Here is a 15,258-nt window from a genome sequence, read left to right as displayed (position 1 = left end):
CGCTGCAACTAATTTGAAATAAATATAGCACATTGTCAGTTGGAACTTTAAAAAAACTTAAATCAATAGATTTGGACAAAAATATTGGCGATGTATTCTTTGTATGTATCCAATATAAGTCGTGGGTGGTATCTCTAACATATTTTTGTTCAACAGCTGTCCGTGCATTGGGATAAGGGCAGGAACTCTACATGGACTCCGATACACCATGGCCAACCGCTGAAGGTCACAAATACCCGTCTGAATTGTGGATCGTCATCTCTAACATTGCTGTGAATAAAAAGATAAGTGGTATCATTTTTAAAGGTCAAAGATGACGTTAGACAGTTTTGCTTAAAGAGATAATTGTGAGGTGCGATTGTTGTTGACTTCCTTTTGGTAAGCACAACTGCTGTTGGTATGCAGACAGACAACACTGTCCATTCGACTTGATTTATAGAGCGAGGACGTTTTAACATTGTCGGCGCTCAAACTTGAGCACACTTTTTTGCCCGCAAGCGTTAACACACTGACGTGGGTCGATGGTGCGAAAGCGAGTCCGAGTCAGCGTTAACAGTGTTAAAACGCCTTAGCTCTGAAAATCAAGTCTAATCGATAGCGTGTTCGTTCTGTTTTTCCCAACAGTAGAGCTGTTTACCAAAGGCAGAAAGTAAGGTCTTGCATCATCTTATCTCTTTTTTCAGTGCTGCAGTATAACGTAAACTCTGGCCTTTTGTTGCAAACGGACGTATTATAATTTTCATTTATATGCTAATACGTGTTTACGTTATTTATCTGCAACTAATTTGGAAAAAAACAAACTGAACACATGGTAATTTGGAACACTTTACAATTTAATCAATATATTTGGACAAAAAATATTGGCGATGTATTCTTTGTCTGTATCCAATATACGTCGTGGTGGTATCGCTAACATATGTTTGTTCAACAGCTGTCCGTTCATTGGAATAAGGGGAGGAACTCTACATGGGCCCCGAGACACCATGACCAACCGATGAAGGTTTCCTATACCAGACTGAAGTATGGACCGTCATCTCCGCCATTGTTGTGAATAAAAAGATAGGTGATATCATTTTTAAAGGTCAAAGATGACGTTAGACAGGTATGCTTAAAGAGATAATTGTGATGTGCGATTGTTGTTGACTTCCTTTGGTAAGCATTACTGCTGATGGTATGCAGACAGATAACACTGTCCTTCGACTTGATTTATCGAGCTGGGACGTTTTAACATCGTTGACGCTCAAACTTGGGCAAGGCTCCTCAGTTTACAGCGAGGGACACACTTTTTTGCCCGCAAGCGTAAGCACACTGACGTGGGTCGATGGTGCGAAAGCGAGTCCGAGTCAGCGTAAACAGTGTTAAAACGCCTTAGCTCTGAAAATCAAGTCTGATCGATAGCGTTTTCGTTCTGTTTTCCAACAGCAATACTGTTTATCAAAGGCAGTAAGCAAGGTCTTGCATAATCTTATCTCTTTTTTCAGTGCTGCAGTATAACGTAAACTCTGACCATTGTTACAAATGGACGTATTCTAATTTACCTATATTTGCTAATACGTTTTTATATTATTTATCTGCAACTAATTTTGAAAAATATAGCACATGGAAATTTGGAACACTTTACAATTTAATCAATAAATTTGGACAAAAAATATTGGCGATGTATACTTTGTCTGTATCCAATACACGTCGTGGTGGTATCTCATACATATGTTTATTCAACAGCTGTCCGTTTATTGTGATAAGGGCAGGAACTCTACATGGGCTCCGAGACACCATGGTCAACCGCTGAAGGTCACATATACCAGACTGAAATATGGACCGTCATCTCTGCCAATTTTGTAAATAAAAAGATAAGTGATAACATTTTAAAAGGTCAAAGATGACGTTAGACAGGTATGCTTAAAGAGATAATTGTGATGTGCGATTGTTGTTGACTTTCTTTGGTAAGCATTACTGCTGTTGGTATGCAGACAGACAACACTGTTCATTCGACTTAATTTATAGAGCTAGGACGTTTTAACATCGTATACGCTCAAAATTGGGCAAGGCTCCTCAGTTTACAGCGAGGGACACACGTTTTTGCCCGCAAGCGTAAACACACTGACGTGGGTCGATGGTGCGAAAGCGAGTCCGAGTCAGCGTAAACAGTGTTAAAACGCCTTAGCTCTGAAAATCAAGTTAATCGATAGCGTTTTCGTTCTGTTTTCCAACAGCAATACAGTTTACCAAAGGCAGTAAGCAAGGTCTTGCATAAACTAATCTCTTTTTTCAGTGCTGCAGTATAACGTAAACTCTGACCTTTTGTTACAAATGGACGTATTCTATTTTACCAATATTTGCTCATACGTGTTTATATTATTTATCTGCAACTAATTTTGAACAAATATAGCACATGGTAATTTGGAACACTTTACAATTTAATCAATATATTATGACAAAAATATTGGCGATGGATTCTTTGTCTGTATCCAATATACGTCGTGGTGGTATCGCTAACATATTTTTGTTCAACGGCTGTCCGCGCATTAGGATAAGGGCAGGAACTCTACATGGGCTCCGATACACCATGGTCAACCGCTGAAGGTCACATATACCAGACTGAAGTATGGACCGTCATCTCTGCCATTGCTGCGAATACAAAGATATGTGATATCATTTTAAAAGGTCAAAGATGACGTATGACAGGTATGCTAAAAGAGTTAATTGTGATGTGCGAGTGTTGTTGACTTCCTTTGGTAAGCATTACTGCTGTTGGTATGCCGACAGACAACACTGTCCATTCGACTTGATTTATGCTTTTTTGTGTGTGCATTTATATGCGGTGTAAATACATTGATCTGCTTTTCAATGTATGTATTCGGCGGGGGTAAGATCTGGAGAAGGAGAAAAAAGAGCTAATTGTTGATTTTCAATAAAGTAGCGTTTAATTTATTTTTAAGTCAGTTTCGAGTTTGTGGCAGATGGGACACTAACACCATCCGGTTTCACTGCAGAAGAGGTATGGCGCAACGTTTACAGATGCCATGAAGATTCCTCAATTTAGACTTTCCGTGGAGGCTGAACATTGCTGCATTTTAAAGAAATTGGAGCGACAGAATAATATGTTTTATATTTATGTGTATAAAACCCCGTAAAATACAAACATACATGGCTAATTTGTCCATGTATAATTACTATTTATAAGAAAATACATTTTGTTAGATTAACAAGGAAAATAATGATGATTTGCAAAATGATGATGATGGTGATGGTGGTTGTTGAAATGGTGATAGTGCTATTGATTGTTGTTATTGTGGTGGTGGTGATGGTTGTGATGATGGTGTTGGAGATGGTGATGATGATGGTGGTGAATGTTATGGTGGTGGCGATGATGTTGTTGATGGAGTTTGTGGTGGTGGTGATGATGGTTAAGGTAATAGTTGTGACGGTGGTGGCGATGATTGTGACGTTAGTTGTGATAGTGGCTACGGTGGTGGTAATGGTGGTGGTTTGATTGTGGTGTTGGTGATGGTGTTGTTGGTGGTGGTGGTGATGTTGTTGATGATGGTGGTGATGATGAAGGCGATAGTTGTGGTGTCATAATGGTGAAGGTTTTGATGGTGTTTGTGATGACGGTGATGGTAGTGGTAGTGATTGTGATGGAGGTGGTGCTGTTGGTGATGAAGGTGATGGCGGTGGTGATTGTCATGGTGGTGGTGGTGATGGTGGTGATGATGGGGGAAGATGGTGATGGTGGTGGTGATGATGATGGTGTTGGTGATGGTAGAGATGGCTAAAGGGATTGTGGTCGTGATAATTATGGTAATGGTGGTGAAGGTGTTGAAGGGGGCGATGGTGGTGGTGATGGTGGTGATGGTGATGGAAGTGGTTAGGGGTGATGGTGGTAGTGATGGTGGTAATGGTGGTGTTGGTGGTGGTGCTTGTGATGGTGGTGGTGATGGTGATGGTGGAAATAGTAATGGTGGTGATGATGGAGGTAAATTGTCATGTTGTTGCTGATTGTTGGTGTGGCTTTGGTGGTGGTAGTGATTGTGATTGTGGTGGAATTGGTGGTGGTGATGGTGGTGTTGATGGAGTTATAGGTGGTGATGGTGGTGATTGTGATTATGATGGTGGTGATGGTGATGATGGTGGCGATGGTGGTGATGGAAGTTTTTGGGGTGATGATGGTTGTGATGGTGGTTGTGATGGTGGTTGTGATGGTGGTTGTGATGGTGGTGATGGTGAATGGAATGGTAGTGGTGATGGTGGTGGTGTGGACGATGACGACGATGATGGTTATGGAAATGATGGTTGTTATGGTGATTATTGTGATGGTGATGGTGTTGTTGACGGTGATGGTGACGGAAATGGTTGTGATGGCGGTGTTTGTGGGGATGGTGTTGGGGATGGTTATTAAAGTGATGGTGGTGGTGATGGTGTTGTTGGTGATTGTGGTTGATGGATATTATGGTGTTGATGGTGGTGGTGGTAGTGGTGGTGATAATGGTGATGGTGATAGTGGTGATGAAGGTAGTGGTGATAGTAAGTTTGTTGATGGTTGTGATGATGGTTATGGTGATGGTGGTATTGGTGATAGTGGTGGTGGTGAATATGATGGTGGTGGTGATGATGGTGGTGATTGTAGTGGCGATGATGGTGGTGATGGTTATATTGGTGGTGATGGTGGTTGTCGTGATGGCGATTGATTGGTGACGGTGGTGGTGATTGTGATGTTAATGATTTGGTGACGGTTGTGATGATTGTGATGCTGATGATGATGGTGTTAGTTAAAGTGATGTTGATGATGGTCATCGTGGTAGTGATGGTGGCGGTGATGGTGTTGGTGGTGGCGATGATTGTGGTCGTTTTGATGGTTGTAGTGGTGGCGGTTGTTTTGGTGGTGATGATAATGATTGTTATGGTGGTTGTTGTAGTGATGGTGGTGTTGATGGTGGCGGTTTTGGTGGTGGTGATGGTATTGCTGACGTAGATGGTGGTTATGGTGGTGGTGACAATTGTGGTCGTTTTGATGGTAGCGGTGGTGGTGATAGTGGTCGTGATGGAGGCTGTGGAGGTGGTGATGATGATGTTGGTGATGTTTGGGTGGTGGTAATGGTGGTGAAAAAGGTGATGGAAGTCGTGGTGGTGGTGATGGTGGTGTTGGTGTTGATGATGGTGATAATGGTGTTGTGGAGATGGTGGTGGTGATGGTGTTGGAGCTGATGGTGGTGGTTGTGGTGGTGGTATTGGTGATGTTTGTAGTGATATTGGTGATATTGGTTGTGGAATTGGTGGTGATGGTCCTTGTGATGGTGGTGGTGACGATTGTGATGATGATGATGGTGATTATTGTGGTGGGGATGTGAGTCGTGATGATGGTGGTGATGGTTGTGATGGCCGTGGTGGAGGTTGTTTGGTGACGGTTGTGATGATTGTGGTGCTGATGTCGGTGTTGTACGTTGTAGTGATGTTCTCCGGTTACTTTATGGTCGCCATACTGTAATTGTCGCCGTCAAATCGGTTCCGATAATGCTTATGAGGGCGGGGTTGAAACGATGACAACATGATATCCTGTTTTGATAAATGATGTCCACCATGCCAAGATGGAATCAAAAAAAGCAGTCATACTAAGTTCATATACTAAAAATTACAACACAATGCTGATTAAATGCTGAGTAGAACCAGTACTTGGTATCTTTGGAGAACATATAAAGAATGCCCCCACAGTAGAGATCGAAACTGCGACCTCCCGGTCGTTAGGAGGACACTATATCGGCTATGCAAAGGCGACCTTAAGATGTGTGTGTGAATCGTAAAACGGATCCGTTTTCCTGATACTTCTTGTAGCTGTTACATCCCTACAACCTAACAAACTCACATGCGCAGCCAGTGTGGGCTCGAACTTGTGTCGCCTTTGTAAGAAGCGAATGTACCACAAAAAAAATACTCTTTGTTGGGAAGGTACATTTAAGTCGACTGTGTCTTTGTGCGTTAATCTGTCCGAGCTTGGCATTTAATGAGCATTCTTTCAATATCTTTTCACGTATAATCACTTTAAGAAGACATTATCTTGCGCGTATTTACTTTCTCAATACATCAACTTTCAAGATCATAAAAAATGTTGAATTTAGGCTAAATACAGCTTGCGCGGACAGTACATGCTTCATCCATTATGTAACAGAGCGACTCTGGTCCCTGGCCGTCTTTACCTTATATGGTAATCATAACCATATATGTCACAACACAAACATCTATAAATAAACGTTATGAATGAGTGTAATATGACCATATATGAAGAAAGCGTAATCAAATAACGTGCGAGGGGTACCGAATGGAGAAACAAGAAAAAACATCGTTGAAATAATCTCCCCTTTTGATTGCACACGAGCTTGGCGCACGAGCTTTCAAACGGTTGAGATCCGGTATTGTATACGTTTGTGACATTGTTTTGAGATCAAGAAGTCATTTCGGCGCTTATATATTTCAGTTTTGTTTTTGAACTTGCAATAGCTATCTTTTAATTGTGATTTGGTGTATTTCGACGTTGTAAAGTGTATAATTCAAAGTGGCATTCATTTTCGCGACCTAGTCCTAGTAACTCGGTGCGAGTGAACGAAGGATTTGTGTTTACTTTTCACCTTAAGTTCAACTGTGCGTTTTATTACCCATTTTGTGATCTATTAAATTTTAAAAACACGTGCTTCGCGCATTTGGACACTTACAGTGTGTTTTACACTAGTGCAATAATTGACACGTTTGATGTGTTTATAGTGACTGTGATATTTGCATTGATTGAACACTTACCAGTGGATTGCAATTTTGAGTGACACTTTAATACTAATTATTAAAAAACAGGTGCTTCGCGCATTTGGACACATTCAGTGTGTTACACACTAGTGCAATAATTGACACTTTTATCATGTTCATAGTGATATTTGCACTGAACACTGACCAGTGTATTGCAATTTTGACACTTATTGATTATTGAAAACTAGTGCTTTTTAACTTGTGTGACCTTTATTTTTATTAAAGCGTGATTGATCTGTTTTGTTTATATTCTTTTTGTGTAGTTAGATACACATAAGACAAGTTTAGTCGTCCTTATTAGTCTTGTTGCAATAGTATTGTTAAGGTAGTATTTGGGTTGTTAAGACTTGTCTTTTTATAATTAGTAAATTTATTACGCAGGCTCTTTTGAACAGGATGCAGTGTTGTGTCAGGAAGCATTTTCCTTTTATTTTTTCAGGTGCCCTAGACAGGAGAAAAGTGAACCGTATTGCTGGGGACTCCAATGCTCATCGGATTAAGGATATTCTTCCTGACGATATAGCTGTCAAATGCCTGCCAATCTCGGATGAGAATATGTAATGACAATGGTATAGAACAGTAATTACAGTTTCAGGTTTGTTTCTATTAATGGATCACATGTACACATTTTTCTAAACGTTAAAACAAAATGATTAATGAAATAAACAAAAGGTTACCGTTTAAACGGTATCCATATGTCAGTTATAAAAGCGTCATTGACATCGCATTTCCAAACTGAAAGTAATGATTATTTCCAGAAGTTATATTCAGATCATTTCCCATTTGGGCAATGACGTCATATTAAAACCAACTGTTCTTGCCGTTGTTGAGTCATTGGGTACACATTTTCTACTTACATGCCGTAGTATTTTATAACAAAGACAAATAAATATTGATCCCACATTTCTTCAATAAGACTACACCTGTGTAAATTTTTTATTGTTTTCTACCTAACAAGATGTACATAAAAACGAGTATCTGTTTATTAAATTAAAAATGAATGCGGATGAATTAATGTCGGAAAAAATGTCCTCATGCACGTTCTGCTGACGCGCGTCAAATGTTCAAGACAATTCGGGGAATGATCATGCAACAAATAGCTGGAAAATTTTCCCGAGCACTTTGTGCCGACGTGTGTCAAATATTCAAGACGTCTAGGTCGTACATGGTGTTTTGTTATGTTTACGCTGTTGTGAATAAGGGCCATCTGGCACACATGATACAAATGTATACCAGTCTTTTTTTAACAGCTTTTAATAAGTTTTGCAACATTGTAACGTAATGAACTAAAATGGATTATGTTGATATCAACAGTCTTTTAAATGTTTACTGTTTTTGTAAACATTTTTGAGAAAACACGAAATGCCACCATTTAAACGTGATACTCATAGTTTCTATAAATGATGTAATTATTTCATTTCTTTATACTTAAACAGTTCAAATGTCAAGTCCTAAGCTTCGTATGATTACAGTATTTGTCATCAATATAAAGTTAAACTTATTATGCTGATGTCATCATGTGCAATAATTGGCATCATTGCGTTTTCTAACTAATTTGCATGGTTATATATTTTATTTAAGCGTGTGGAATATTTTACAGATTGTACGGAATTGTAATTGCAAACTTTTCATTTTAATCTTGAGGCAAAGCATGAATTTTCCTTGTGTATTCATTCATGTATATTTGTGATTTATTTACACAGACATTCGCCAACTCTGTTTTCAAAGGTGCCAAATTTTCTTGTGATCGTTTTCGCCATGCATTGTTGAGAGACTTGCGGAAGATGGATGTTCAACAGCTGTATCTTCATCTAGGCTCAAATGACATTCTTACGAATGAAGCGGTGTTTTACCGGTACATATACAATTTAAAAAAAAGCTTTGATATTTAAATTTAATGTAGTTGTTTCCCATAACTATATAAATTTGCAAAACTAACATTTTACATGGTTTATTCCTCAATGAGTCATGGAAACTTGCAATCATTTTAGAAGTGTTATCTAGTTTCTAATTTATAAATAAAGCATTTCACAATATTTTCTATTATCCATGTTAATTTGACATTTTATGCTCCCCCAAAAAAATTTGGGGGGGAGCATATAGTAGCCGCTTCGTCAGTCCGTCTGTCCGTCCGTGAACAATTTTTGGATTCTCAGCAACTAAAGGCCGGAATTCAATGAAACTTAATGGGAAGCTTCACTATTAAGAGGAAATGTGCATATTATCAGCGGGTTCTGGTCGGATGATTTGTCACAGAGTTATGGCCCTTTTAAATTTTCTATTAACTGTACATATAGTGCAATTCTTGTCAGGGCTATTTCTCAGCAATTAATGACCGGAATTCAATGAAACTTTATGGGAAGATTTACTACCAAGAGGAGATGTGCATATTATCAGCGGGTTCTGGTCCGATGATTTTTCACAGAGTTATGGCCCTTTAAAATTTTCCATTTACTGTACATATAGTGCAATTCTTGTCCGGGCTATTTCTCAGCAACTAATGACTGGAATTCAATGAAACTTTATGGGAAGCATCACTACCAAGAGGAGATGTGCGTATACTATTATCAGCGGGTTCTGGTCGGATGATTTTTCACAGAGTTATGGCCCTTTGAAATTTTCCATTGTACATATAGTGCAATTCTTGTCCGAGCAATTTCTCAGCAACTTATTACGGGAATTCAATGAAACTGTATGGGAAGCTTCACTACCAACAGGAGATGTGCATATTATCAGCTGGTTCTTGTCGGATGATTTTCCACAGAGTTATGGCCATTTGAAATTTTCCATTGTACATATAGTGCAATTCTTGTCCGAGCTATTTCTCAGCAACTTATTACATGAATTCAATGAAATTTTATGGGAAGCTTCGCTACCAACAGGAGATGTGCATATTATAAGCCGGTTATGGTCGGATGATTTTTCACAGAGTTATGGCCCTTTGAAATTTTCTATAAACTGTACATATAGTGCAATTCTTGTCCGGGCTATTTCTCCCCAACTACTGACTGGAATACAATGAAGCTTTATGGGAAGCTTAACTACCTTGAGGAGATGCGCATGTTATTAGTGGGTTCTGGTTAGATGATTTATTTACAGAGTTATGGCCTTTTGAAATTTTTAAGTTACTAAACCATCCATTGTATTAATTTGTCCAAAGTTATGCCCCTCAAGACGTTTCCTTTTATCTGAATATATAGTGCAATATTGTGACAAAAAAACCTTTGTGGAGCATCACCCGTCTCAAACGGTTTCTTGTTTCATTATTTGCTGTCTACAATTAATTTTGCATGAAATAGCAAATGTTTTATTTATGCGCATAATATTAACAATATAATTATACATATTTGTTTATGTAACTATTTCGATAGGTAAGTCAGTCTGCAAAGAAAAAGAACACATTTGTATATATTTTACTCCACATTTTTTATGCCCCCTTTCGAAGAAAAGTGGGTATATAGTTTTCTCACTGTCTGTCTGTCTGTCACACTTTTCTTGTCCCCTCTCTAATTCAAATAGTTTTCATCTGATCTTTACCAAACTTGGTCAGAAGTTGTATCTAGGCAATATCTAGGTCAAGCTCGAATATGGGCCATGCCGGGTCAAAAACTAGACCATGGGGTCTATTAGTGCATTTTAAGGTTTAAGCATGGTGTCTGCTCTCTAATTGAAGTAGTTTTCATCTGATCTTTACCAAACTTGGTCAGAAGTTGTATCAAGACAACATCTAGGTCATGTTCGAATATGGGTCATGCCGGGTCAAAAACTAGGTCACAGGGTCACTTAGTGCATTTCAAGGATTAAGTATGGTGTCCGCTCTCTAGTTTGGGACTTATTTTGCATTTCTAAATTAACGTTTTTTATGCCGCCGAAGGAGGGCATATAGTGATCGCACTGTCCTTCCGTCTGTTTATCTGATGTCTGTCTGTCCGTCCGTCACACTTTGTGTTTAGGTTTCGAAAAATGCTCATAACTTCTTTTGTCGCTTCAGATGTAACATTCATATTTGATATGCATGTGTACATGGACAAGGCCTTTCCATATGCACACAAATTTTTACCCCATGACCTTGACCTTAGGGTCCGTGTTTAGGGTTCAAAAAATGCATTTAGATTTCGAAAAATGCTCATAATTTCTATCAAAGCATTTATTGGGGGCATACGTCATCCTATGGAGACAGATCTTGTTTAACAATTTAATTGAAAATAATATGTTGTCAACATGAAGTGTATATATGCAAGATCACATTCCCAGTGACAACAACTCTTTAATTGTTGACTGTATTTTAGCTGGACTATTATATATGAAATATATATAGTGGAGCTATCCTACTCACCCCGGCGTTGGCGTTTCCGTGAGCGTGCAAATGTTAAAGTTTGCGTACTACTTCAAATATTTTCAATGTCCATTGACATATTGCTTTCATATTTTGCATACTTGTTTACCAACATGATCCCAACCTATAAACAAGAGCAGACCACTGTATCAAGCATTTTGACAGAATTATTGCCCCTTTTATACTTAGAATATGCATATTATTGATAAATCTATGTTAAATTGTGCGTACTACCCCAAATATTTCCTATGTCCTTTAACATATTGCTTTGTTATATTGCATACTTGTTTACCAACATGACCTTTAACCTACAAACAAGAGCAGACCACTTAATCAAGCATTTTGATAGAATTACGGCCCCTTTTATACTCAGAATATGCATATTATTGATAAATCTATGTTAAAGTTTGCGTACTACCCCAAATATTTCCTATGTTCTTTGACATATTGCTATTATATTTTGCATACTTGTTTTCTAACATGACCCCAACCTATAATCAAGATTAGACCACTGAATCAAGCATTTTGATAGAATTATGGCCCCTTTTTTACTTTGAGAATTGGACATTTTGCTTAAATTCACATAACTTCTTTATTTATGATAAGATTTTATTAATACTTTGACAAAACAACACTTACCTGAATACCACAATGGATTCCACCCGTGCAATACCAGTGCTCCAGCTAGGCCTAAATCGAAGGGCGCCCCGCCCTGCCCTCCCGAACCTCCGCCCTGACCTTCCTAGGGCCCCCCCCTGCCCTTAAAAAAAATTTTTGAAAGATCGTCAGATCGTCTAATAAATGACCACACCCCACGTTATACCCCCCTCTCAACCCCCCTACCCCCTCCCCAAATTTTTATTTTTTTTCCTTTTTTTATTTTTGAAAGATCATCTAATAAATTATTGAATATGAACAATTTCCCCATGATGGCTTACGTTATACTGTCAAGCATTTGAATAGTCGAGCGCGCTGTCCTCTGACAGCTCTTGTTATCTATTTTTATTAATGAAAATGATTGTATTGAAATAATTTCAGAGATGTAGCTGACTTGTGCGATTTGGTGCATCAGGTCAGTCCAGACACTGAGGTTGTCTTTTGCAAAGTTTTCTGAATAAAATACATTGAATTTAGTGGTTTGATAAAAATAGAAAATGCCCAGAGCCAGTAGCACTGACACTTGCAGTGTGATATAAGAAATGGCAAAAATATTTTGAACCTTCTCCCATAACAGATATCTCCCTGTTAGCTAACAAACGTTTTTTTGACTGATAGTTCAGTCACATAAATGTGAGGGGACTGTCAGGATGTTTTTTTTTTAAATAATAATTATTGATTAAGTGATAAGAAAATATTGAAGTTGTGTTCATTGTTATTTGAACTAACTTTAAGAAAGTATTGAAATTGTGTACATTGTTATTTGAACTAACTTGCTTACATTACGTGCATTTCAAGGATTAATTATGGTGTCCGCTCTCTAGTTTGGGACTTATTTTGCATTTCTGGATTAACTTTTTTAATGCCGCCGAAGGAGGGCATATAGTGATCGAACTGTCCTTCTGTCTGTTTGTCTGATGTCTGTCTGTCCGTCACACTTTGTGTTTAGGTTTCGAAAAATGCTCATAACTTCTTTTGTCGCTTCAGATGTAACATTCATATTTGATATGCATGTGTATATGGACAAGGCCTTTCCATACCCACACAAATTTTTACCCCAAGACCTTGACCTTAGGGTCCGCGTTTAGGGTTCGAAAAATGCTCATAATTTCTATCAAAGCATTTATTGGGGGCATACGTCATCCTATGGAGACAGCTCTTGTTTAACAATTTAATTGAAAATAATATATATGTTTTCTTATCTAAGTTAATGTCAAAGTTCTTGTTTAGTAGGTATTTATAGGTTAAAATGATGAAAAATAAATGTTAAATATATTTTTATGTTTCACAAAGTTTTATATTTAAAGGAGGCGCACAATCGGTGTCCAGAATGCAGGGTTGTTTGCTCCAACGAAGACGCTTTGCTGAACCACTTCTGCAGTCGCCACATCAAGCAACCAGAGACTGGAAAAGAGAGTAAAATTAAGCTGATAGGCTCACCAATGGTATGACTTTAAATCACTAACTTGTGTATGCTTGACAAGCATTTTATGTACAAATAAAGTAACAAAAAAAGGGGGTCAACACATGCACTTTCCCATATAATGCTTTCTGTATCTTTTAGCAACTAATGACACGATTTTGTGTTGACATACTCAATATGATAGTTATAGCCCTATATAACTGGTATGTTCATTTTAGTTAATCTTTCTATTTTATTAAACCTGTTTGTTTTAGCTAGATTGCTTGAAAAACACAACCAGGCCCCGTGTTCACAAAACGATTTTGCAATCGAAAATCGATTTTAACTGACATCGATTTTCATTTTTGCCTATCAACTACAATGGAAATCCATTTTCAATGACAAGCAAAATCGATTTTCGATTGCAAAAAATGTTTTGTGAACACGGGGCCAGGATTATTTTTATGCCCCCGGATCAAAAGATCGGGGGTATATTGTTTTTGGCCTGTCTGTCATTGTATGTGTCCATGTGTGTGTGTGTGTGTGTGTGTGTGTGTGTCCCAAAACTTTAACCAAAACTTTAACCTTCATCATAACTTTTGCAATATTGAACATAGCAACTTGATTTTTGGCATGCATGTGTATCTCATGGAGCTGCACATTTTGAGTGGTGAAAGGTCAAAGTCAAGGTCATCCTTCAAGGTCAAAGGTCAAAAAAAATAATTCAAAAACTTTAACCAAAACTTTAACCTTCTTCATAACTTTTGCAATATTGAACGTAGCAACTTGATATTTGGCATGCATGTGTATCTCATGGAGCTGCACATTTTGAGTGGTGAAAGATCAAGGTCATCCTTAAAGGTCAAAGGTAAAAAAATAATCAAAGTGGCGCATTAGGGGGCATTGTGTTTCTGACAACCACATTTCTTGTTAGCATTGTCTTACCCCTGTTACATGCAATGTACATGTGGCTTATTAAATTGGAAACCCTGGTTTGCATGAGAATATTTTGCAAAACATAGTTGAAAAAACATACATGTATACAAACTTAGTCATTACTGTTAGTATAATGAGCACCTCTATTTCTGAATATTTTGATTGGATGGTTATGGGCCTTTATGCTTGTGTCACATTTATGTATGTGAAAGTGTGTAATTAGACAAAAGAATTTATATTTTTTTATTTTTTGGGTAACAATCACTTATTTTAGAGTTATTTATAAGTAAATCTTACAGATTGCATCTGCTTATCATGAACTCAACGAAGTCAGCTCAAGGAAGTGGAAGGCATGCTTGGAAAATAGAAGTTTCCATTATGAAGGCAAATTTTAGTATATTTCAAATTTGTAACCAAATGAAGTGACAAGATCTTGAATGAAAATTTGATTGAACATTTGTTATCTGTCAAGAGAAACAGTTTGAAGCGAATGAATTAAGTATTGCCTATTGTCTATAAGTTAATTGTGTGACCTGAACCCTGTGAGGGATATTACTTATTTTTATACGCCGGTTTTGAAAAAACGGGAGGTATTATAGTTTCACCCTTGGCGGGCGGCGGCGTCCATAACAGTGTCCACTCTCTAATTCAAATAGTTTTCATCCGATCTTCACCAAACTTGGTCAGAAGTTGTATCTAGACAATATCTAGGTCAAGTTTGAATATGGGTCATGCCAGGTCAAAAACTAGGTCACGGGGTCACTTAGTGCATTTGAAGGATTTAGCATTGGTGGCTCTCTAATTGGAGTAGTTTTCATCTGATCTTTACCAAATTTGGTCATAAGTTGTGTGTAAATGATATATAGGTCAAGTTCAAATATGGGTTATGCCGGGTCAAAAACTAGGTCGCGAGGTCACTTAGAGCATTTCATGCATTTCGCATGGTGTCTGCTCTCTAATTGAAGTAGTTTTCATCCAATCTTCACAAACTTTGGTCAGAAGTTTTATCTAGACAATATCTAAGTCAAGTTCAATTATGGGTCATGCCGGGTCAAAAACAAGGTCAGGGGTTCACTTAGTACATTTCAAGGATTAAGCATGGTGTCCGCTCTCAAATTGAAGTAGTTATCATCCGATC

At 38.0% G+C, this 15,258-nt stretch overlaps 3 protein-coding genes across 5 annotated transcripts in view; 2 read left to right on the top strand and 1 right to left on the bottom strand.

The window, feature by feature from the left end:
- LOC127855485 (solute carrier family 46 member 3-like) overlaps positions 1–15,258 on the bottom strand; it is a 250,234-nt gene that overhangs the window by 168,780 nt on the left and 66,196 nt on the right. The window lies entirely within an intron of this gene.
- Positions 1–15,258, top strand: part of LOC127855480 (SWI/SNF-related matrix-associated actin-dependent regulator of chromatin subfamily A containing DEAD/H box 1B-like) — a 318,923-nt gene that overhangs the window by 249,000 nt on the left and 54,665 nt on the right. The window lies entirely within an intron of this gene.
- On the top strand, positions 7,338–13,480 carry LOC127855491 (uncharacterized). Of its 3 annotated transcripts, none has more exons than XM_052391138.1 (4): positions 7,338–7,384; positions 8,518–8,644; positions 12,164–12,197; positions 13,090–13,480. In XM_052391138.1, the coding sequence occupies exons 2-4, from the start codon at positions 8,574–8,576 to the stop codon at positions 13,231–13,233; spliced, it is 249 nt and encodes an 82-aa protein (XP_052247098.1). In that variant the 5' UTR covers positions 7,338–7,384; positions 8,518–8,573; the 3' UTR covers positions 13,234–13,480. The 3 variants fall into 3 exon arrangements, with proteins under 3 accessions (XP_052247098.1, XP_052247097.1, XP_052247096.1); XM_052391137.1 differs by having other exon boundaries at positions 7,347–7,384; positions 8,493–8,644; XM_052391136.1 differs by lacking the exon at positions 7,338–7,384 and having other exon boundaries at positions 8,403–8,644.

This window comes from Dreissena polymorpha, chromosome 13 (assembly GCF_020536995.1).
Source record: "Dreissena polymorpha isolate Duluth1 chromosome 13, UMN_Dpol_1.0, whole genome shotgun sequence".
Lineage (NCBI taxonomy): Eukaryota > Metazoa > Mollusca > Bivalvia > Myida > Dreissenidae > Dreissena > Dreissena polymorpha.
This window is presented reverse-complemented; position numbering and strand designations above follow the sequence as displayed.